This window comes from Trichomycterus rosablanca, chromosome 19 (genome assembly GCF_030014385.1).
Source record: "Trichomycterus rosablanca isolate fTriRos1 chromosome 19, fTriRos1.hap1, whole genome shotgun sequence".
Lineage (NCBI taxonomy): Eukaryota > Metazoa > Chordata > Actinopteri > Siluriformes > Trichomycteridae > Trichomycterus > Trichomycterus rosablanca.
The window spans coordinates 20,680,737-20,704,062 of record NC_086006.1 but is presented as its reverse complement, the minus strand read 5'-3'; the positions used below and the strand labels follow the sequence as shown (position 1 = coordinate 20,704,062).

Here is a 23,326-nt window from a genome sequence, read left to right as displayed (position 1 = left end):
CCACTTTAAGAACCTCCACCTTCAAAGTAAATAACCTTTGGACGGTACTAACGGTGTGGTTTAGCTGAGATGTGCAGGCTGGGTGCAGTGACCCGTGTTGTCCTGCAGGCGGCGCTCGGCTGAATGTAAACAGAGGTGACGCTAGTATTAGCAGAGCGCAGGGGAAGCTGCACGTCAGAAGCATAATGGCGGAGGCTGGTTGAGAAGGATCGTTTCTAGGTGAAGCGGCACTAAAACCAACTTCATCGCACAGTCGACTAGGCGATCGGTGGCCGTTCCAAAAATGGCCTGCAATCTCAACGAGGACAGAAAATTCGAACGGGACGCCGTCCAGCCAGGAGCGTCGTGTCCGGACAGCTGCGAGCAGTCGTCAACCTCTAGCGCCACTACATCCGAGCAAAATGGCGATCAGGCTGCTGGATGCGAGGAAGAACCGACGCCTGAAGCGGATCCGTGCGAGCGGCGGAGGAGCGGGCTGTCAGAGCTGAGGAACTGCGCCGCTTCTCCGGTTCCCCTGCACAGATCCGCCGCTGAGGAGTGGTCGCGCAAAGGCTTCCACATTCCGCGCAAGAATAAAGAGCGCAGAGGTTTGCTCATCCACACGGGCATTCCTCAGAGCCCACTGCTCCCTGTGCACGCATGCATGTTTAGAACCATAGTAACCCACACACTGGCTATAACCTCACTGCCCACTGGCACTGCATTCGGCCGCTCACCTGGAGCTCAAGTGTTTGTTTTGCAGCTGTAGTTCTAGCTAACTGTTTAGCCCGTACACGCAAATTAGCCTGGCTTAGCTAAGTGTACAACAATAACACTGGCACTAGACTCTGTTTTACACCTGCACTTGTATGTGCTTGCTTATTTCCAGTAGCTTTAGTGTTTCCCAGTACGATACTTCATGCTGTAATTTGTGTATAAAATTGCTACTTGAGTGTTTGTTAGCTTTATCGGTAGCTAAAGCAACAGTGTTGCCACTAGTGAACACACACACACACACACACACACACACACACACACACACACACACACACAAAGGTCCCACTCCACACCCACCACTGGCACTGCCAATGTAATGTAGCTACACATCATAACACATACTCAGTTCATCTCAGTATCAGTTCTCAATATTACCCCCATTCCACCTAAAAAGCCCCATAAATTCTAATCCAAGTGCAATTGTGCATTTTCATCATAGTATTTTCATCACACATGCCACACAGGTTTGACTTCTCTTCCATATTGGCACATAGTTGCCATTTATTAAGAACAATAATTCATGTATCATGGGGCAACACACCCATCCGTTCATTTAAGTACTCAAACTTGCAGGCAGTTTCAATTAGATTATTATAAAACACTTACTGGCACAAACCCAGGGCCCAGCAGCTGCACAGCACCCGACCTTCCTGTTGTGCTACAAGGGAAAAACTGACATGAAAGGATATGGATAATCTATAGCAGATGGAAGACTTGTGTACAGTACAATTAAATTATTTATTTGCATATCTCGGCTTGTTCGGAAGCCGGGCTCGGAGCGCAGCGGCCCCCGGAGCCGAGAGGGTTAAAAGGTCTTGCTCAAGGGTTCATACGGTGGCTACATGGCAGGGCCGGGATTCAGACCCACAGTGTTACCCACTAGGCTACTACTGTCCCCATGTTTTAACATGAGGGGCTTTTATAGATGTACATTTATTTGGCAATCAATAAATTGCACGGCTCAGTAATCAAATAATGTTACTAAATCTCGAGTGACAGGCAGGAATAACCCAAGTCAAGGTGCTAATTAATTGCAGGGCAACATCCACCCCCATTTACTCAGTCAGCTAGGGGAGATTTAGAGAACAGTCCGCCTAGTTTTTTATTTTTGGGAGGTGAAAGAGCGTACACAGCGACAACGTGCCGTACTACTCATTGACAGTGACTGTGAAAATAATTATACTGTGTATATATTGTTTTAAAGATAGCTATACAGTATATTGTCATTTTTTATTTATCTTTGTTAGGGTTGCACTGGGTCCGGTTTAACTGGGAAACACTGGGCACAAGGCAGAAATGCCCTGGAAAAGTCACCAATTCATCACAGGGCTTCGACCAATAGCACCGTTGAGATTCAGACCCAGATTCAAACCTGGGCTAACATAATAGACTGCTGCCCCACCTGAGCACTTACAGTATATGTACACATACACACCCGGTCACTTCTGAATTGTTTACCAGCATTTAAATCACTGTGTCTTTGGACTGTCTGTTTTGACTGTTATACTTCATGATCTTATTGTACCAACATTCTTGATTTTGAAATGTCACATATGAGCACTCTAGTAACACTTATCTCTGTTCTAATTCTGCAGGCTTGCTACAGCCTTTAGCTCTGGATTCACGAGAGTATGAGGAGCTCATGAAGATCCTCTCGTCATCATACCTGGATGCATCGTCTCGAGGATCTTTTACCTACACTAAAGCATATCTCATTCACAATGAACTGCTGGAGAAAGAGGTACGACTGGGCCTATTTGCACGTACACTAGACTTGATTTTGTAATAAGAATACACATCTGGAGAACCTTGGGGGGAAAAGCTTGCACTAGAAGTGTGTGGGTACTAGGATTTATAAGACAGCAGGCAGGTGTGTTGTTTTGTGTGTAGTGTACATGTGGTAAATATAAACAGCTTATTTAAAGCTAAACAATACTGTAGGTGTTTCAAGAGATTTTATCAAAGAGATAAACAAACTGGAGAGAATGGTTAGGATTAGCTTTTATTTTTGTCAACAGGATGCACAACAGTTGGCACATTTGTCTTGCCTAATTAAATTTGAGCCAGTAATTTAGATCACAGTTGTCATGTGACTTACTGCACCAAAAAAAATGTGTGTTTTAGTGGCATACTGCATTTTTCTTGTCAGTTTCACCTGTCCAGCTTAAACCTGACCCCCTTGTTTAAGAGCAACTGTATTTGGACACACCACCTAAAAACGTGTAGAGAGATGTTTTTGTTAAAAATGCATTGAATGTAACATATGCTTGCTTTCAGACTCTTCAAAAGATGTTCTCCAGATGTTGGTTCTTGTGATTAAATCTTGTCTGTCTCCATGTGACAAGTTTTAGATTTGATTTTGGTAATTAGGAGTCCTAGTCAAAATGCTTTTCACTTTATATATGCAAGCTGAATTGTCATACACACCTCAAAAGATTGACACAGACAACTGGAGCAATGGTAGAAGCAAAATAATCAATTAATTACTCAGCTGAGGACCAATCTTATCATATATACACTCACACAGCTTTACGGAAGAGAAAGGTGGCTGCCTACCCCCCCAGCCCCCAACTTGATTGTTGGAAAGACTGGCGTATGTGCTTGATACAGTGTGTCCACCAAGGCCAGCATGTCTTGAACTCAACCTAAAGTTTCAAGCAGTAACACTCGTGATTATTAGTCATGCTATTCTATCAAGAATATATGTTCATTAATAAAATATAACATTTTCCACCACACTGTCATCACCACCCTCTGTTTTTTCAGTAATTAAAAATATCTTAAATGTGTCTAACATTGATTTGGGCTTCTTTGTAGTGTTAGGTTATGTTTTCATGTTTGACCTCTGACTGACAAATGCCAGGCTAATTTCAGGTCATCACAGGCTAAATTAAGCAAGGCTTGAGTGAAGCCAAGCTGCCCGTACTATTTCTGTCATGCTCTTGCATCACGAATCGTCTCTTCTATCTAGACGGGTTTTTAAGGTGCATTTGTTGTTTGTGTTTGCAGTTTGTTGAGAAGAAAAGAGAACTCAAACAGGCCGGGCGAGGCGATGCTGAACTAACGGATTCGTATGCTTTTCTGATGCCTGATCCTAATAAGGTGAGAAACCAGAGTGTTTTCACGTTTATGTAACAATTCAATAATTGCTAAATCCACCTGATAGAAAAAAGCGTGGTCTTCATAAGTCAGTAATGAGATTTTTTTGTGTGATTCTTTTTTTTCAGACTCACTGGATCTGTGAAAAAGGTCTGTCAGCGGGACATGCACGCATTAGCAATTTAGGAAACCCTGTTAAAGGTAACTGCTGGTTTACGATTATGGATAGCATAGAAGATGGATATAATGCAAACTATTGTGATCTGAGTAAATGAATAAAACAGGATTATGGTTGCTTCAGTTATGGATCAGCCTGAAAGTCTTACCTTAACTGCATGAACACAGTCCATCACCTGGGTATCAGATTGGCACTGGGGGCGTACTGCACCTCCCCCAATCTAAGCCTCTACGCAGTAGCACAGGAACCCCCCTTAGACTCAGAAAACTGAAACTTGCTTTACAATAAACAATCATAAGCAGTCCCCAAAACCCAGTCTATAAATCAATCCACCCATTATGGTTCTCAATTCCTGTAATAAGCTAAATGCAGTTCAACCCTTTGGAGTCTGACCAAAAACTGAACCCAATCACAATAGCCCAGATTTAAAGTCAGGGAAAAATACTTATCCTACTATACACAGATGGATCCAAAACAGTAAACCAAATGACAGCAGCAAAAATAACAAACATACCCCTCCTCAGCTCCAGTTATACTGAAGCCCTGAACTAAGCAGAAACAACACAAAAACGCAAAAGCCTAATATGCACAGGCTCAAAGTCACATCTCCATACACTAGCAACGCATAGATCACATACATTAAATACAAAGCACAATCAAAAAATTAATGACTGAAAATATAACTCGTGGGTACCAGGGCACAGCGTGAGAGCAGAAAATGAAAATCTACATATGAACTGAAATGCCATATATTGCATGGACATGTGCAAACATGTTAAATCTCAAAAATAAATAAATAAGATCTGACGATCTGAGTAAATAGGATGTGCTGTACTTTACAAAAATGTGAAAAATGTGTACATGGAATGTTATCAGACTCTAGCATGCAGGTTTGTTATCTCAAAGCTAATCTGCTTTTTTCCCCTCTCTCGTTACAGGGGTCTATCTTTCAAAATATTCGGATTTGTTGCAAATAAATCCGTTTGAAGCAGGCGCTTCTGGGGAGATCATTATATTTAAAGTTATGAAGGTAATACTTATTTTTATTATGTTTTTATACCAGTATGTAATGTATTTTTTGATTTCTATATTTTGGGTTGTGTTTATACTTGTCAGCTTTGGGTTGATTGAATTGAACCCTGGTGTGTTTGTTCACTGTAAGTGTTAACGTTTTTTTTTTCCAAATGCTTCCTTTCAAAGATCGCTTGAGCTGGGGGTCTCAGCCCGTTTTTAAAGGAATTCTGGTGCAGCATCTAAACGAACCAAACACATGACGTGATGATGCGACACTGAACTTGCCATGAGAGAACAGAGTGTGTTGAAAACAATTATAAAAATAAATGTTCCGTGGAGATTTTTTTTCTTTTTTATCCATATTACCATCTCTTGCTTTGTTTCCAAAAGTACCACCAGGTATACATGACCCGATAAGTGCATTAAGCCCAGCGTGTTGCATTGTTTGGGTGACTCACTCGCAAAATGCATCATGCATCACCTTTTTCTTTTTTCTTTTTTTTTGTGAACGCTAGGAAAACCAGGACTATAATGTAACAATGTAACATTTTCTTGGTTGGTCTGGACCAAGGAAACCAATCTACAAGAATAAACACAACCTTACTTTTCAAATTAATATTACAATAACAGTATGTATATATTTTTTTTCCATATTGCTCATAACTCTTTAATTCTGTCCTGCAGGGTAAATCTAAGACTTTGTTTGAAAATATGCCTAAGGGTAATCTGGATCCTTCTCTTAAGTTTGAGTGCCATATTCACAAGAACGCCAGCAAAGTGACCTCATTATTGTCGTATCGGGCCTTTGAGCTCACTCAGGTAATGAGTGTTGGTTGGTGCTGGCTTCGTACCATATGCTTTCGTTTGCTACATGCTGTAATGTTATTTGTTTACTTCCTGTCTGCAGCAATACTTTTACGAGTTTGCGTTTGATGAGCCGAGGTCCCGGCCCAGGCACGTTTGTCCATATGCGTTGGTGTCGTTTCAGTTTAAAGGCAAGGAGTCATCCACGGGTGCTCACAGGTACACAATTTAAAAAAAATATTTAGACCTGCTGATTCCCACCCCACCAACCCAATTGGATGGTCAACCGCCCCTTCCTGCATTACGTCCACGTTGACTGAGGAGAACCACAGACTAGCATACATACTCCTACACCAGTTTGGCTTTCCCTTAATCATACATGAGCAATTTTGTCTATAAAGCACCTGACCTGACCAGTGGCAACACTGACACTCAAAACCAGGCCTTAGAGGCGGTGGGTTAGAGAAATACACTGTTATACCCATGTGTGCTCATATACTCACAGTCACATTCTTTCTCATTTTTTTTCAGGTTAAGCAGTTCTGTGTATGAAGGGCATCGAGGTCAGTCATTTATATATGTATGGTCCATAATATCTAGTCTGGAAGTCTCACTCTTATAATAAGTATTTACATTGGGAAACGATACTGCTATACAGCTACATATTATTACATATTACAATGGTTCCGTAATGAGACATCTAACCATCTAATGGTCAGATGTCCATATAATTTTGGCCATGTAGTGTATATTTGAAGGAAGTCAGTTTGCTCAGACTGCTGCTAACATTGTCGGAAAATATTTCTATGCTGCCACCAATGTAAATGCGCATTTTGCAGCAGGTATATGTATGCACAGATAATGCACTAATGTCTATGTGTTTGTGTAGTCAATAGCAATAGCTTATGTTATTTGAGGAAAATGATTATATCATGCTTTTCTTAATGAATCTCACTAACTGGTATATTGTGCTTGGTAGGACGCCGAAGGTATACGGTGTGGAGTGGTCCTCTAGTTAACAAGGGAGAAGAGCTTTATCACGTTTGCATTCGCTCAGCCAGTAGCCCCATTCTGCCTTTCAAACTGTAAGTGACACTTTTTTTGTATTTTTGTATGGTATCACATGGTACAGCTTAGGTAAATTATACTGATTTCACACACTTTGATATTAGAGGTGTTGCATAAATAGTCATTTGAGAACAACTAGCTGTTAGAGCTTTAAACATGTGCCATGTTTTATTTTGTTACTGCCTAAAAATCTATGAATTGGGTGCTCAGGTGGCGCAGCGGTCTAATGCGCTAGCACATCACTGCCTAGTTTTCAAACTCGTGTTTAAATCTCGGTCACCAACCCTGCTGTAATCTGGGAGTGATCTCGATCTTTGTCTCCTTAAACATCTTGCTTTTGTCTTTGTCTTAATAACAAGTAGACAGGTACAATACAAAAAAAAACCACTAGTAGAAATGGTGTATTCGGCACAGAGTACCCTTTGCCCCTGACTGTGATCTCTGACCCTCATAAACAATTTTGCACTATTTGTCCAAAGATAAGATTTACTAAATTGCTCTTTTTTGTGCTTTTTTCCAGTCCTGATAAAATTGATATCAGTGTGGCAATGCATATTGATCAGGTGAAGAGGAAAATTCCTGCTACGCTTCTTTCATGGGATACATACAGTGGAACACAAGAGGGTAAAAAAAACAACAATGTGCTTTGCATTAAACAAGAAACGATTTGAGCTGATACTATGTAAAGACAATGTGTGCATGGTTTTGGCCGTATGTTCATGTTGGGAAAGGTTCTGATTATTTACTATTATTCTCTACGGCAGCAATGAAATGCGGGATGTACTGCAGCCTGTTTAATGTCATGGCTAAGAACAAGCAGGGTCGCTGCTTGTCCAGCCTGCTGCAGAAAATGGAAAAGGACAAAACGGTAAGCTGGTTTTGTTAGTGCACCTGCTACTGTGAATGTTTTAATAGGGATGCACTGATACCATTCTTCTCCTATCACAATACTGATATCGGCCAATAGCGAAACCCACTGGGGAACAACTTCCAGGGGTTTTATCCAAAACACTCCATATAAATTACTATTATTGGTTGGATAACATCACATTAGAACTGGGTTATATGGTCAACATTTTATCATACCATCTTTATTGCTTGATCTTGATCACAACATAGAAATTGGAACATATAAGTAATGAAAATTTAATAAATCCGCTGGATATTACACAGCCATTTTGATAATTATTATTGATAAATAGTCTGGATAAATGCCAACCACTTTGTGTCTTGTCTGCTTTTTTGTTAAAAACATGATTTAAATAGGAGTTGTTTGGTTTATTGTCAATACAGTTGATAAGCAGAGGACAGTAGTAGCCTAGTGAGTAGAGCTTTAGGCTATCAATCAGAAGTTGTGCGTTTGAATTATAGCTCTGCAATGCACTGTTAGGCACTTGAGCAAGGCCCTTATCCTCTTGGCTCCAGGGTGCTCCAAAAAGTTGGGATATGTGGAAAAACAAATACATATATACATATGAATATATGACAAAGAAAGGCATCACATCTGCTCTACATTATTTCTTCTTATTATATTTCAGTCATTGTGAAAGCTATCAGGTTATCAGTAGTAATAGGAACAGGACATATTTAGTTCCCTTAGTTTTATTTTCTGTCCACGTTACGATGTATATAATAAATATTTAGTTATGCTTTTGTCCAGGTTTTTGTGAAGCCCCTGGTAGAACGAGGATTTCTGCTACTCTTGGCGTCGTCTCACTTACACAGTTCTAACGGTATGTTTGTTCTGCATATTCCTGTATGACACATACTCTTGTTTTTTTTTGTTGGGATTAGGGATGCAAATTCAGTCAAATTTTGTTAACAAATAACAGGCTGTCAGAGATCTGCACTTAACAAGCCTTTCATTATTATTAGAGGCATAATATTCCTACACTGGTGTACTAGTGAACCAGATGATGTCTAGGAAAAGTCTTTGCAGAAGTGGGATATCCCCCAAAAATTCTTTGCAGAAGTGGGATATCCCCCAAAAATTCTTTGCAGAAGTGGGATATCCCCCAAAAATTTCATAGAGTTTTTTTTTTTTTTTTTTTTTTTTTTGCATTGTGGGTTTTATAGGGCAACATGCATCACTCACTGGTATTGTCATAGAAATACTACTTAATAGGATAGTGTGGTTTGAAACGCCACCTATTTCAGCCACAGTCGTTTCTTTCTGCTTCATCTAGATGAGTCAAAAATCCTGCATACATACACATGAATAAAATCTGGCCCAACATGACTAGTTTCACTGCTGCATTCAACACAAAAAAGCTGCATCAATTGCTTTGTTATGTGTTTGGTTATTGTTTGACCATTTGATCATATTGTTAATATTTTTGTTTGCTTAAAACTAATAATGGCTGTCTTCTGTTTATACGCAGAGAGGCGGGGGAGGTATGACAGAGGATTATACGCACTTTTTATTTATCAAGAGTCAAGAATGACAACTAGATTACGTACGTATTTGCCTTTTTGTTTATATTTTGTTGTTTTACTTGATTTACAGGTGTGCGTCAAAGGGGAAAACAAACCTATACATATAACATATACTGTGGTTACTTAGTAACGCGTTACTCTAATCTGACCACATTTTTCAGTAACAAGTAATCTAACGAGTTACTATTTCCAATCCAGTAATCAGATTAAAGTTACTTATCCAAGTTACTCTGCGTTTTCCTTAGTAAAAAGATATATTTTTGCTTTCTTCTTGCGTCTCGGGGAGTGACGTCTGGCCTGTGCGACAATTAAGTCACGTTTTCAGCATGAGGACAACTCACGTGTAATACCACGCAGCGACACGAACGTAAACAATGGAGGGAGGAGAGAGATGCGCGTTTTCTAGCTGGAAATACAGGCACTATTTTGAGTTTGTGTCAGCTAAAGATTTTATATTTTATAAAAAAACAAGTATTTTTTTCAGGAAATAGTTTTTCAGTTCAACTTTAAATGTCAGGAGATACATTGTTACTGTTAAAAATGCACTTCCAATAAAGTGAGTTGGCAAAACTGGTTGTCATTTTTATGTTGAGGCGGCGGGGGGTGTTGTCGGCAGCTGCTGAATGTAACTAATAAAGTAACTTGTAATCTAACTTAGTTACTTTTAAAATCAAGTAATCAATAAAGTAACTAAGTTACTTTTTAAAGGAGTAATCAGTATCAGAAATAAGATTACTTTTTCAAGGTAACTATGCCATCACTGACTGTGGCCTAATAAAGTATTAGGACACTATAAAACAACAGAACATTTAGGCTGGTTCTGTTCTCCTAGTGTAGACCATACACGAGTATGGTGAAGAATAATTTGACTTCAGGGCTGCCTCATCAGTTATTAAGTTTTCAATTTATATAATCTGTGTATAATATAATTTACCATTAATACTAATCTGTAAGTATCATGGTTTGCATATTGGTAAATATTCACCTCTTTTACTTTCCTTAGTTTCTCCCAGTATGTGCCAGCTGGGCAGCTTGAAACAGGACTCTTTGGTGTCGCTTGAGCCCAAAGATCCAATAACTGCACATCTAGACACCTATGTTCCTGCTCTCCACCATGCTTTATTTAAGTTTCGCTCCAGTCCACCAAAAGACCTGGCAAGTGCAGTGAAGAGCCAGGCTCTGGAATATCTGAGCTTGAAAGAACAGGGCTCGACGAGGCTCTTTTCCATGCCAGAGTACCGGCTGAGACACGACGAGCGACCCCACCCGTACCTGGTAACACGGCCCAAGAGCCTGGACTCTGTGCTGAAAGCATACATCCACACGCCTGCTTACTTCCAGCTGGCTATGGAGTGCCTGCGACCGGGTCCGGAAGACAACGGCCCTGCTATGGAAGACGAGTTTAGCCCTGTGTCGGACTGGAGCTCAGGCAGTGCCAAGCCGACACTGGTGCAATCCAATGGCAGCGGGGCTCAGAGACCTCAGGGCGAGTACAACAAGGAGAAAATGGAGAAGCTGTTACAGCTTATACATATGCACAAACGCACCCAGGGCAAAGAGGACGGAGGCTCGCAGGAGCGCAGCGATGACTGGGAGCCTGTTGGGCACAAAAGGAAATTTGAAGGCGAAGGCTCGGCTGGAGTCAGCAAATACCAGAAGTCTGAAAACCTGAGCAATGGAGAGCCAGGCAGAGGTGAGTTTGTATAGTCATGAAATGTACAATTTTTTGTGTTGGCAGGATTTATTAATTTTTTTACTACTAAGATGAAGATGAAACTGAATTTTTCTCTCTCGCAGCACCTCTGGTGGATAAGCAGAGTTCTCTCTTGACGATGATGGATAGTGTTGGGTTGTGTGACACAGACTTCCGCAAGCATGTCAGCCAGAATGCGTCCATCATGGATACACAGAATTTGCTCAAACTCTTTCTCACTGCCGTAAAGAAAGTGGCCCAGACCTCAGTTTCTGATGCTTCTGGCTCTGATGCTGACCCCTCACTGTACGGGCAGGTTCAGGACTGCCTCACACTTGAGTCAGTGGGTGAACTATCCAGGCATGCTGAGGGAGAGACAGCCATACATGATATTTTAAAGGTTTGTCTTTTTATTCTTTATGCAAATCACATCATTTTTAAATGTTTCCAATATGACAGTCCAAAAACATCCAAATAAACCAAAGGATTTCGTTCTCAACCATCGGGACATACAATGCTAACAGTGGTTCAGTTTTGTGGTGTGCAGCACCTGTCTGCCCATAATAAACAAGCACCCCTTATTTCAAGCAGCTCCTGGTAATTACTGTATAAATCATCATAAATACACATTAAACAACATGTGGCTTATTTGCATTATAAGGTGAATCAGAATTTGTGATGCAGGTGCTAAAGTCTAAGCCAACTGTTTTCAACCATGGGTTCACAACCCCTTTTGGAGGTTACCTGAATATTTTAATAATAATGATAATTTTCCAACATAAGATCATATTAGCATGACTGAATGCAATGCAAGCGATTAAGGGTTAAGGGCCTTGCTTAAGGCCCCACAGTGGCAACCTAGCAGTGTTGGATCTTGAAATAGAAACCTTTCAATGACTAGTCCAGTAACTGTGGACTGTGTTAATGTTAAGTAACAACGGTTTTCTAAAGTACTCCCAAGTAGGGATGTAGGGGCCGATCAAGGCATTTTTTAATTGATCGGAATCGGCTTTATTAAACCCGATCTTAATCCCGATCTTTTGTTTTACGTCAGCAAGTCCGGTGTGTGGAAATAGTTTAAACTGGAAGGTAAAACAAGTCCAACAGTGAAGTGTAACGTCTGTAATGCGAGCGCTTCACGAGCCGGTAGTAGCAGAGCTGCGTTCATTACTGTAGAATTTTACTGTTTATATGGTGTGCGAGTCAAGGATCACACCGGTTTACGAAACAACGTAGTGATGCACTCGTTTAATAAAGAAATAAATACACGGTATATTCACATATTGTCTGGAGCAGAACACTTTATTAACTTCTGTTACGGTACCGAATAGCCGACAGTTGAGTGAAGTACGCTGTTTCATGTTCTATGGAAGGCCTAAAGGGTCAAAACACACTCACTTCGTGTACAAACGTCCATCAAACCCTTGTCACAATACAAGCACTTTAAGAACTGGCTTTCCTTCATAACAAAAGAGCCTTTCCATTTCAGGTTTTACTGTAATGCTTTCAAGTAACTTATTTTCTTATATTCAAGTTAAGCTGCTACACAGATTTCTGTTCATTTTTAGTGCATCACTGCATTAAACAGATTTTTTTTCTTCGAATGTAAAGTTTAAAGTAAAACTGGATTAATGTGAATAACTGTTATGTACTTGAAGTGTGCACTGTGTGAACAGTATTATCCAGTTCTTATCTAGAAAATACAAGTATCGGTTTGAGACTCGGTATCGGATCGGGATCAAAATTAATAATCGGGATCGGTATCGGGAACAAAAAAACGTGATCGGGACATCCCTACTCCAAAGCCCATGTGGCTATATTTCTTATAGTAGCATGATGGTTTCTAATCAGTGCCATCTAAATGCTCAAAGGTCACTCACGTTCATTAACGGTTTCAAGCCTTACTCTACACAGACTTTTCTGCACAGATTTTTCTGGATTTCTTGAATCTTTTCACATTATTATGTACTAGAGATGGACCGATCGGGGTTTTTGGCACCGATTCCGATCTCCTTTCAGGGACATCGGCTGATAGCCGATTCCGATCGGGGTTGGATTAGCAGTAAATAAACTTAAAAAGAGCCTCACAGTAAAGATAAACCGGAGCAGCGCGCGCGTGTGTGTGTTTGTGCCTTTAGAAGATACGCTTTGTTCACAGTATCGCTATAAGTGATTCATTGATTCATGAGTTGATTCGTTTTTATGTGAAGCGTAAGTTTCTCTTCTCAGTTATCTCTCCGTGTTTACTGTTATTAATTAAATGTCGTGGTTTTAAATAAACACCAGCTACTACAGAACATTTTGTGTGACTCTCTTACATTAAAAAGCTTAATTAAAAAGCTTAATTAAACTGCTATTATCACAGATCTGTAACCGAGTCAGACTCGGAGCTAAAAGTTTTCTAAAAGTTCAGCAGATGATCCTGAACTAACGAATTTGGTAATGAATAAACTTTTGCCTCGGATTGGCTCTGTAACGTTTTCTGTTCTCATCTACATCACAAGTAAGAACCGCTCACGATTTACCAAAGTGAACCAGGAGTTTATATAACGTGCTGATAGAATCGACTCAGATGTGACCGGGTTGAATTATCTTTTTAAAGTAAATATTACAATCAGCAAAATTACATCGTAAGAGCTTTCCCGATGGTTTCTGTACGATTGTTGATGAATGGTGATGTGATGGTTGGTGCTTCGTAGCTCAAAGTCTGGATCAATCCACTGAGCTGTTAACTTAACATGATCTTTATATATCACACGATCGGATCGGCTACTTTTAGGAAATATCGCCGATCGCCGATAGCATATTTTGATTAAAAATCGGCCGATACCGATTCGTAGCCGATCGATCGTCCCATCTCTATTATGTACTGTAGATTGCAAAAGACCTAAATAATGTGCTGTGTTGTGTTGAGTTATTTTATGAACTGATAGACAATCCTCTCCTGAAGTTTGAAATGAAGTGGTGAACCACGACCCATAATTGCATGTACTGACTGAGCCTTGGTGGATCCTCCATCATGTTCCATTTCACCTGCTTATCAACCTTTTGCTCTTTTTTTGCCTCTGTCCTTTAACGTGTTGCAGGGGTCAACTTCTTAATGTGTTTACATTTTCAAACTACTGTCCCATTGTACTGGGTTTTTATTTAAAATCAGCTGTTCTGTTTGTCTTCTTATAGAATCATATGGAATGCAGTATTAGCAGTAAAGGCATTGACGTGTGCAGTCCGTCTTCCAGCATCGAGCACCAGATGCAGCGGTCAGCCGAAATCGCCCAGTCCTGCCATGACCGGTTAGAGCAGAGAGCAGGTTCCACAGGTACTCCCTCTACTTTTGCTTGGTTAATAAGATGACCGCTGTCTGTATGGCGGTAAGACTCCTGGGCAGTTTTGGATTAATGTTGATTGCTGCTGTTTGCTTTTCATTCACTGACCTAAAGGACTGAATCACTGTCTGATTGGCTCATGTTGCAGTGCTTTCAGTCATTAATGCATATGATCCATTAATGTATTGTTTATAATAAAATTATTGGCTTTGGTGCACTTTGGTGCAAATGGAGGACACTGGGTAATTTAATTCTGAACATATCCACCAGTCTTTTACCCCTAGTTAGAACCACAAACATTAACATTTTTTGTGCTCGTTGGCTAGCAAAGTATTTTCTATTAATTCTTTGTTCCCCTCATTTTCTGACCGCAGTTCTGGGCACTGTGAATGAAGGGAGGACTTCAGAGACGGACAGATCAGTGCCGGCAGCAGGCAAGACGCTGGACTCGATCCTGGACCAGGAGTTTCAGACACTCTGCACGTGCATCCAGGAGCAATTGGACAAACAGAAAATAGTCTATGTTTCCCAGCCTGCTCTGCCTCATCAGGAAGCTGTGCCCGACAGGTTGGGCTCCACCTTTTCTCCGTACATCGTCAAATACGTCTCACCTTTGCCTGTGCAGGGTTACGTCAACACACTGTGTGAACAGATAAATCACATGATTAGCCCACCTGGTTTTCATCCCAACCCTGCTCTTGCTGGTCCTCCTTTTTCTTCTGCTGCACTTTTTCCAGTAACTTCATCTTCAATTGCTGCCACTCCTTCTGTTACTGCACCTCTTACGGTTTCTCCACTTGCCCCTCTCCACTCCTCACAGGAGCTACTACATAAGCCAGTCAACACTCCACCTGCTTCTACTCTTTCTCCAACCCCTGCCCCAAAACAACACCCCTCCCCTTGCAGAAAACCTCACATGGGCAACGTCAACAAGAAAAAAACAGACTCTCAGGTTGAAAATGTTGTTGACAGTCCCAAAGCTTTGCCCTCGTCAAGACGCACTGGTGTGCCACCGATACCAGAGATTTCCCCTGAACCGACCCAGACAGGTGCTGCAGGAAATAACGTGATCGGTCAGATTAAGCCAGACGTGCTGTGTACGCTGGTGGAGATCATGCAGATGAATGCAGTCAGGTTTTACATCCAGCCAGGCGAGGAGGAGGAAAACCAACTTTTCACTGAGATTAAGGTATTTTCTGAGACATTTTTATCTTTACTTATTCGTGTTCTCAACCAGATGTTTTAATTCACCCTGATGTTTTTAGGCTTATTTGAAGAGCCTTGGCAACATTGAGTGCGATCCTCAGACCTACCTGAAAAACAACTGTCAGCAGAAGTTTATGGTCATCGTTAGGAATGAAGACATAGCTTCTCATATTCACAAGGTGCTGTTTTTATTTTCATTAATGTATCGTTATTATTTCGTATGTACCGAAATTAAGAACATCCTAGCAGCATATGGATTAGCTCTGCAAACTGGTATTTTGATAATTGTTTTGTCTAACAGTAATTCCTGTTTCAAGTCACAAAATGATTATTATTTGACTGTATGATTTCATTTTTGTGTGATAAGGGCCGAAATGTGAACATTATAAGCCTGGTGTAGGTGTGTTTATTTGCCTGAGTAACAGTCATGATAGTCACTGCACCTACCTGCCTGATTTGTTCTACATTCAACACATTTCTGAGTGGAATACAATAATAATGAAAAGAAAAAAAGTAGCTCCTTAGTACTAATAACTGCCTCATTGCAACTATTAATCATCTAATAATTATATAGTCGTGATTATAAGAGAGTACTGCAGGTAATTGCAGGTTAGACAGGTTTTTAAATTAGCTGGGTTATGCAAAGAATGAAGAATGTTATTGTGCTGTATGTACTGTATATATAAATTGAATGAATTGTCCATGTTAAATAGTGCTTTATCAGGAGTATATGTATCATTGATATGCTATATAATATAAAAATTATTGTATATGTGACATACAGTCAATAGCAAAGAATAAATATTACGGCTGTCAGCTGAAATCTTTTAATCGTTACAGGCCTACAAGTCAGGAGGGGAATACATTTAGATATCAACCGCAATCAAACTAAATCTCTAAATGTCCATTTTCAGGTTCCAGCCTTGGTGTCGCTAAAAAAGTTACCTACAGTGTATTTTGCTGGAGTGGACAGTCTAGACGACGTGAAAAATCGTACTTACAATGAGCTTTTTTTGTCTGGAGGGCTGATTGTATCAGACGAGGCCATTCTCAACCCTGACTTCATCACGTTAGGTGAGTACTTGACACTGCACTGGCTGATGAGAGAGAAAGATAGACTGTCTCATCATGCTCTATGTACAAACACCAGTTGCATTTTTGCAGCAAAAGAAACCAACCTTCTCTTTCTCAGACATCACCAGTTGTGTCTGTTGGACACTCGGTCTTTACCACTGCTGAGTTTCAAACACAAAAGCTTGAGCTCTACCCAGTGGCAAGCTAGTGTATTAGACCCCACTGCGCCAACCTAGTATTCGACACTGGATAATCTTAGTCACACTTGCCATTTATTGATGTGATGATAGCGTTGGATAGAGATCAGAATCTGATGTCAGCTGATTCAATGGAGCCTCTTAATGCACACACTGAACCCCAAGCTGTAAACACTTCCACAGCTTACACTGTCGCAGTGAGTAAGCAGTGTGTTCTAGCCTGCAGCCCTTTTTGGCCAGAAAGGGAGTTGAGCAGCTGGCAGAGGTAGTGGAAATTAAGTCAGATTTGCTATAAACGTGACGTGGCTAATAACCTCAAACAAACAGGGAAATCTGAGAATATCCGACTTTGTACATGCCTTATACACTACTTAATAATGAAAACTATAGTGAACTAAGTAATGAAAAAGTAAGTTATTCTCACTAGACGTCATACAAGTGTACAACCACTGCTAACTCATTATATTAAACAAACCTAAATACCTGTGACATTCAACAGCTAAATTAGACAACTCTCAGCTAAATTTTCTACCGTGTGACCTTTCGACTGTTACCTGCTCTGGTGTCAGTCATGTTCTTAATTTCATTTTGTACATGTCAGCCTTTGTATCATAGTGTAATTTTAGCTCCTGTGTTTGTTTTGCAGAGAAGCTTCAGAAATTCTTACAGTTTTTGGAAGAGCAGAGTGGGTCATGGAAGTGGAAGGTACACTGCAAGACTCAGAAAAAGCTAAAAGAGCTCAGCAGGTGGGTGCCAGCTTTTTTTTAAAAACAAATCAATGTGAAAACTACGTTTGGTGGTGGCTTATTGCTTATCATTGCTTATATTTTTTGTTCAATCCATCCATCCACCTATCCATCCACCTATCCATCCACCTATCCATCCATCCATCTATTCATCCATCCAACCACCCATTCATCTATCCAGATCCAACTATCCATCCACCCATCCATCCAAATCCAACCATCCATCCATCCAACCATCTATCCATCCACCCATTCATCCAAATCCAACCATCCATCCATCCAACCATCTATCCATCCACCCATTCATCCAAATCCAACCATCCATCCACCCATTCATCCATATCCAACCATCCATCCATCCAACCATCCATCCACCCATTCATCCAAATCCAACCATCCATTTATTCATCCAAATCCAACCATCCATTCATCCAAATCCACCCATCCATCCATCCAACCATCTATCCATCCACCCATTCATCCAAATCCACCCATTCATCCAAATCCACCCATCCATCCATTCATCTATCCACCCATCTATCCAAATCCAATCATCCATCCATTTATCCAAATCTATCCAACCTGTCCTGTTTTCAGATTCTGAAGCTTAGCTTTCTAATCATTAGTTTAGTACCTTAACCACTGAGCCGACAAATCTATTAGTTATAAATGCAATGTTCCCTAATTTCTGCTGTTTTTGACAATCCAGTTTCAGGATTATATCATCTAACAGCCTTGGTTTTGTAATATTGGTAAAGGCACTGTTCCCTAAACAAATAACAGTTTAATTAATTAATGATCCCCACCTCTCTGAATAAGGTCTTATAAAAGCAAAGCCAGTTTTGTAGCTACCAATGATGATTTTGTTTGCCAAAGCTCTCCTGCTCAGACCTTTTCTCTGCTCATACAGGTTAAACAGTAAATCTCTGGATTTGTTGAACCTGCTGACAGTTTATCAAAAGAAGCATCTGGTGGAGTTCTTACCTTACCATGAGTGTGATGCTCCATCAAGACAGGCTCCAGATCCAGACTGTCTGGTGAAGTTACAGGCTCAACATACACAGCTACGACACGTTATCTTTCTCACAGGTACACACACACACAGTTCTACATTCAAATCAGTCACGTGGTCAGTCACCACATGCACCAGAGTAATTTAGCACTGAATAGGGAATAACCAAACTTTATATTTATTCGCATGGTTTTAGAATAGAATGTCAACAAGCTCAGATGTTCCACATACTGTTGGCCATATAATGTATGTTAGGGGTGACAGGGTGGAGCATACATTTGGGATTATGCCCCCAGACAGCTGGGTGTCAGGAAAATATTCTGTCCCAAATATTCTATGGCAGTTTTTTTTAGCATTTAGCTTTACCTAACAATGCTAGTAGATGAATTAGTATATAAGGTTACATTTTGGATAAACATTATTTAAGGATTACCTGCACTTCTTTGACCGTACTGTTTTTCTCTTTCACAGATTCATCCACAGATGTAGCCAAGTTCTCAAGTAACAGTGTCATCACTGCTAGCATAAAAGACATCATGACAGATTTTGAGAGACTAATCAGTATTACTAAAGCTGATGTGCCCACTCTGCCCAGCTATCCAGCTTCAGGTATGCTTTAAGTGTCCAGTCAATGGCTAACAAGAAGTATTTATTATTATATTTGTTTTATGAAATTATTGTTTTTGTATGATATTTGTAAGGTATATATTAATAACATTGTTCCTCTCTTTAGCGGCAATGGATGCTTGCATAGATGAAGAGGACATGTCCTTAGATTCGGATGAGGAACCATCAGCGCAAGTTGAGAGCAAGGCAGAGGAAAAGACAACCACAATATCTTCTCCACCTCAGAGTGAGAAATTTCAACCCGCTGCACCGCCTATCCCAGACCCGGAGCCTTCATCATCCTGTCCCATAGACTACAGTGCACTCAAGGAAGCCATCTCACAGTATAAAGCCTGTAAGCAGGCTGCAACACCCATACCTGAGGGGGATGAGAACCCGGCCAGTTTTGGTGTAAATCCTCATCAGAGCTACTTGTTCCCAAGCTCGGCACAGTGGAGTCCCTATTCGGGATCGCCTAGCTACCCGTTTAGTTCTGCCTTTTCTCCACTTGCATGCTTGACCTCAAAAGGACAGGAGTACCCAGTGACTTCAAGCCAGACCCCTTCAATCACCATGAGTTTAAACCAGCCCCCTCCTATCCCTGTGAGTTTAAACCAGCCTCCTCCTATCCCAGTGAGTTTAAACCAGCCCCCTCATATCCCTGTGAGTTTAAACCAGCCCCCTCCTATGCCCGTGATTTTAAACCAGCCCCCTCCTATCCCCGTGATTTTAAACCAGCCTCCTCCTATCCCCCTGAGTTTAAACCAGCCCCCTCCTATCCCAGTGAGTTTAAACCAGCCCCCTCCTATCCCCCTGAGTTTAAACCAGCCCCCTCCTATCCCAGTGAGTTTAAACCAGCCCCCTCCTATCCCCGTGAGTTTAAACCAGCCCCCTCCTATCCCCGTGAGTTTAAACCAGCCCCCTCATTTCCCTGTGAGTTTAAACCAGCCCCCTCCTATCCCCTTGAGTTTAAACCAGCCCCCTCATTTCCCTGTGAGTTTAAACCAGCCCCCTCCTATCCCCTTGCCTCAAGTGTCTTACCAAGAAAACTTCTCTACTAACCCTGCTCACCACTCGCCATCCCAAACCTTCAGTGGCGTAAAGGACCGAGTTCCAGAAGTGGCTTCCTGCCCTCAGTCTGTGCTACAGACTGATGAAAGTCAGCCAGCTATGTCTGGCACTCAGGATACACAACCTAAAGCCATGGAACCTTTGCCTAGCTACCTGGATGTTCCTATTTTTCCTCCTCTTCCACCTCCACCCCCTGTGCCACCCATGTTTAAGTGGCCACCCCCAGCTGAGGCACAGCACAGCTTTGCCCCGGATGCAAACAAGGCTTCTTTTGAGCAAAATGAAGCAGCTCCTTTGAACACCATCCCTAGTGATGGATTGACGACGGATAGCAAGTTTGAGGGAAGCAGCTCTGGCACAGCACCCCCCTCAGGGATAGAGATGGGCAGGACGTCAGGCAGTGTAACACCCAGCAGCCAGGGCAGCAGGACTCCAGGAGGCTTTTTTACTGAAAACCAGAGAATTGTTAGGACACCTGTCCATACCCAGACTGGAAGGGGCATGTCTGGCAGGGGTGGTGCCATCCCTAGAGGACATCCACCCCGCCAAGGAGTCAACATGCCCCCTATGTGCCGTGGAGGCCCACAACGGCCAGGCATGCACAGTGGAGTCCGTCCGTTCAGCCCTCGGGGACCTATGCCAAGGCCAATGAACATGTGGCGTGGGGGTCCTGACTTCAGGGGTAGAGGAATGCCCCCAATGCCCATGAGGTCCAGACCGTTCAGAGGGCCGATGAGGGGTGGTGCACCCTCTAACTGGGGCTTTAATGGTCCTCCAAACAATTACTACTGACCGGATCTATCCCCAAATGATGTGGGGGAGAAGTCAGTATTCATAGACTACTGCCATACAGAATGTATATATTCAACATCACGAGCACATTGATCCAATGTCAAATTAAATTAACATAACGTTGTTTTCTACAAATTGGACTGAATATTTAGACAGTGGTCATTGTCATGCTGTCACTAAAATAACTCTTCTTTAATGAGATGTTTGAAACCTCGTTCATACCACTATATTTATATTGCCAAGAAATGTAATTGCCTTTCAATGTTTTCATTTTAGTTAAAATTTTCAAAACGGTTTGTGAACAAGGAGCAAAATGCAGACAATATTTTTTTTTAAAAAGAAAAAAAGAGTCACTTCATTTTAGCTGCTTTTGTTTTTTGCTTTTTTACATTCTTGGTTGTACAAAGGTTTGATTAAAAAAAACAAGGTTGTATCAAACATGATACTGTGTTGACTATATTGTTGATCTAGCAATGGGTGTGTTTACATGTATACTACATTGAGAGTCAAAAAAGGAACCTCTGTACCTTTGCCCAGAACTTTTGAAAAATGTCATTATATTGCCCACCAAATGTGTAGCTGCAATACCTTGTAAAATGATCATTTTGACAAACGATGACATTTTCATTTTAGCGATCTGATAACTTAAACTGAACCATAAAATGTGTATTTATGGCCAAATTCAACATCATTTAGCTTTTTTTTTGCAATTGCAAGTTAAAAACAATGTTTAAAATGCCCCGTTTCGCATGGACAGTCACAAACGCCACTTTTGCCAAAGTTATGGGCAAAGGTACGGAGGCCTTTTTTTTTTTGACTCTGTGTATTTACTTGATCACAATGAGAATTATGAAGTGATCTGATTATTTATGTTTAAGGCATGTAACCTTGCATTTCTGTTTTTGAATCCCAATGCGTTTGTTAAACATAGAATACAGAGTAATTAGCTGGGTCATATTACATTATAAAAACACATACACAAAAAAACAGCATTTACTTTTAGGCTGAGCCACAAGATTTAATGAAAAGCACCAGATAGCCCAACAGCTTGACCCAGAATTGATTTTAAATTCTTGCTTGTGTTATTAGATATTGTGTCTTGTATGGTGGTGTTAATGTGTTGACATGCCTGTCTCTTCGAGCAACTCCTAGCCAGTAAGTATAACATTATGCACTAGTTTCCACTATATAGATTAAAAAAAAAATTTAAAACATTAACACAACTTGATACTAAAGTCATTTTAACCAAATACTCTTGATATAACTGTACTTCTAAACAAACATTAAGTAATATTCAACGAAATTGATAAAATAATCGACGGTGTGGTAGGAATGTGAAAGGATTTGGTGTTCATCTGAGGTAATTATGTAAACATGGGATTTACAGTTAAATTAACTTGTTAAATTTAATTATTTAACATGGTATGTTTTAGAATTCAAATTAGGACGATGAAGATAAGTAGTTTTCTGTAAAGTTCTTCAATTATAATCAGCTTGATTTAAATATCCGTCACTACCTCAAAGAAAAGTTCGATTGCTGACGAGCTCGGTTAGTTTTTTAATGATCAGATTTTATAGTGCATTTAAGTTTGATTTAAAAATAATATTAATAATGTAAGGTGTTTTGCAGTTATCTACGGAGCCCATAAGGTGACATCCCCTAAAAAAAAAAAATAATGCGTGGCCATGCCTTATTAACTCATGGGAACGAGATAATTAAGTCGTGGCCACGACTTAGTAAGGTTGAAACAGTTGAATATGGTGTAATCATCTATGGCCATGATTCTGTATGATTTGTGTAAGCTGTGAAAATAAAAGGATCTTGTTACCACACCCTACTAAGTGGTGGCCACGACTTAACTATCTCGTTCCCACGCCTTATTAAGTGGTGGCCACGACTTAATTATCTCGTTCGCACGCCTTATCAAGTGGTGGCCACGACTTAATTATCTCGTTCGCATGCCTTATTAAGTGGTGGCCACGACTTAATTATCTTGTTCCCACACCTTACTAAGTGGTGGCCACGACTTAACTATCTCGTTCCCACGCCTTATTAAGTGGTGGCCACGACTTAACTATCTCGTTCCCACACCTTATTAAGTGGTGGCCACGACTTAATTATCTCGTTCCCACGAGAATTTTTTTCTCCATCCAATTTTTTTGTGTGTGTATGTCACCTTAGGGGCTCCGTAGTTATCTGATTATTTTGTGCATGTAAACACACTCGGTGAGCCCGTGGTTTGTAGAT

At 40.8% G+C, this 23,326-nt stretch overlaps 1 protein-coding gene across 1 annotated transcript; it reads left to right on the top strand.

Moving 5' to 3' along the window:
- The first annotated feature begins 200 nt into the window (after window positions 1–200).
- Window positions 201–21,521, top strand: tasorb (transcription activation suppressor b). Its single transcript, XM_063015307.1, has 23 exons — window positions 201–587; window positions 2,352–2,497; window positions 3,766–3,858; window positions 3,984–4,056; window positions 4,972–5,063; window positions 5,732–5,866; window positions 5,955–6,070; window positions 6,383–6,414; window positions 6,831–6,936; window positions 7,440–7,543; window positions 7,684–7,787; window positions 8,580–8,652; window positions 9,301–9,375; window positions 10,359–11,048; window positions 11,153–11,448; window positions 14,229–14,367; window positions 14,749–15,563; window positions 15,640–15,759; window positions 16,495–16,654; window positions 17,498–17,597; window positions 18,508–18,686; window positions 19,081–19,218; window positions 19,343–21,521. Exons 1-23 carry the CDS (start codon window positions 284–286, stop codon window positions 21,076–21,078), a joined length of 5,826 nt encoding a protein of 1,941 aa, XP_062871377.1. The 5' UTR covers window positions 201–283; the 3' UTR covers window positions 21,079–21,521.
- The last annotated feature ends 1,805 nt before the right edge of the window (window positions 21,522–23,326 follow it).

Coding starts and splice junctions, on each gene's coding strand:
- tasorb (XM_063015307.1), top strand. CDS start 284: ATGGCCTGCAATCTCAACGAGGACAGAAAATTCGAACGGGACGCCGTC. Junction 3,859..3,983: donor TGATGCCTGATCCTAATAAG/GTGAGAAACCAG, acceptor CTTTTTTTTCAG/ACTCACTGGATCTGTGAAAA. Junction 17,598..18,507: donor AAGCTAAAAGAGCTCAGCAG/GTGGGTGCCAGC, acceptor CTGCTCATACAG/GTTAAACAGTAAATCTCTGG.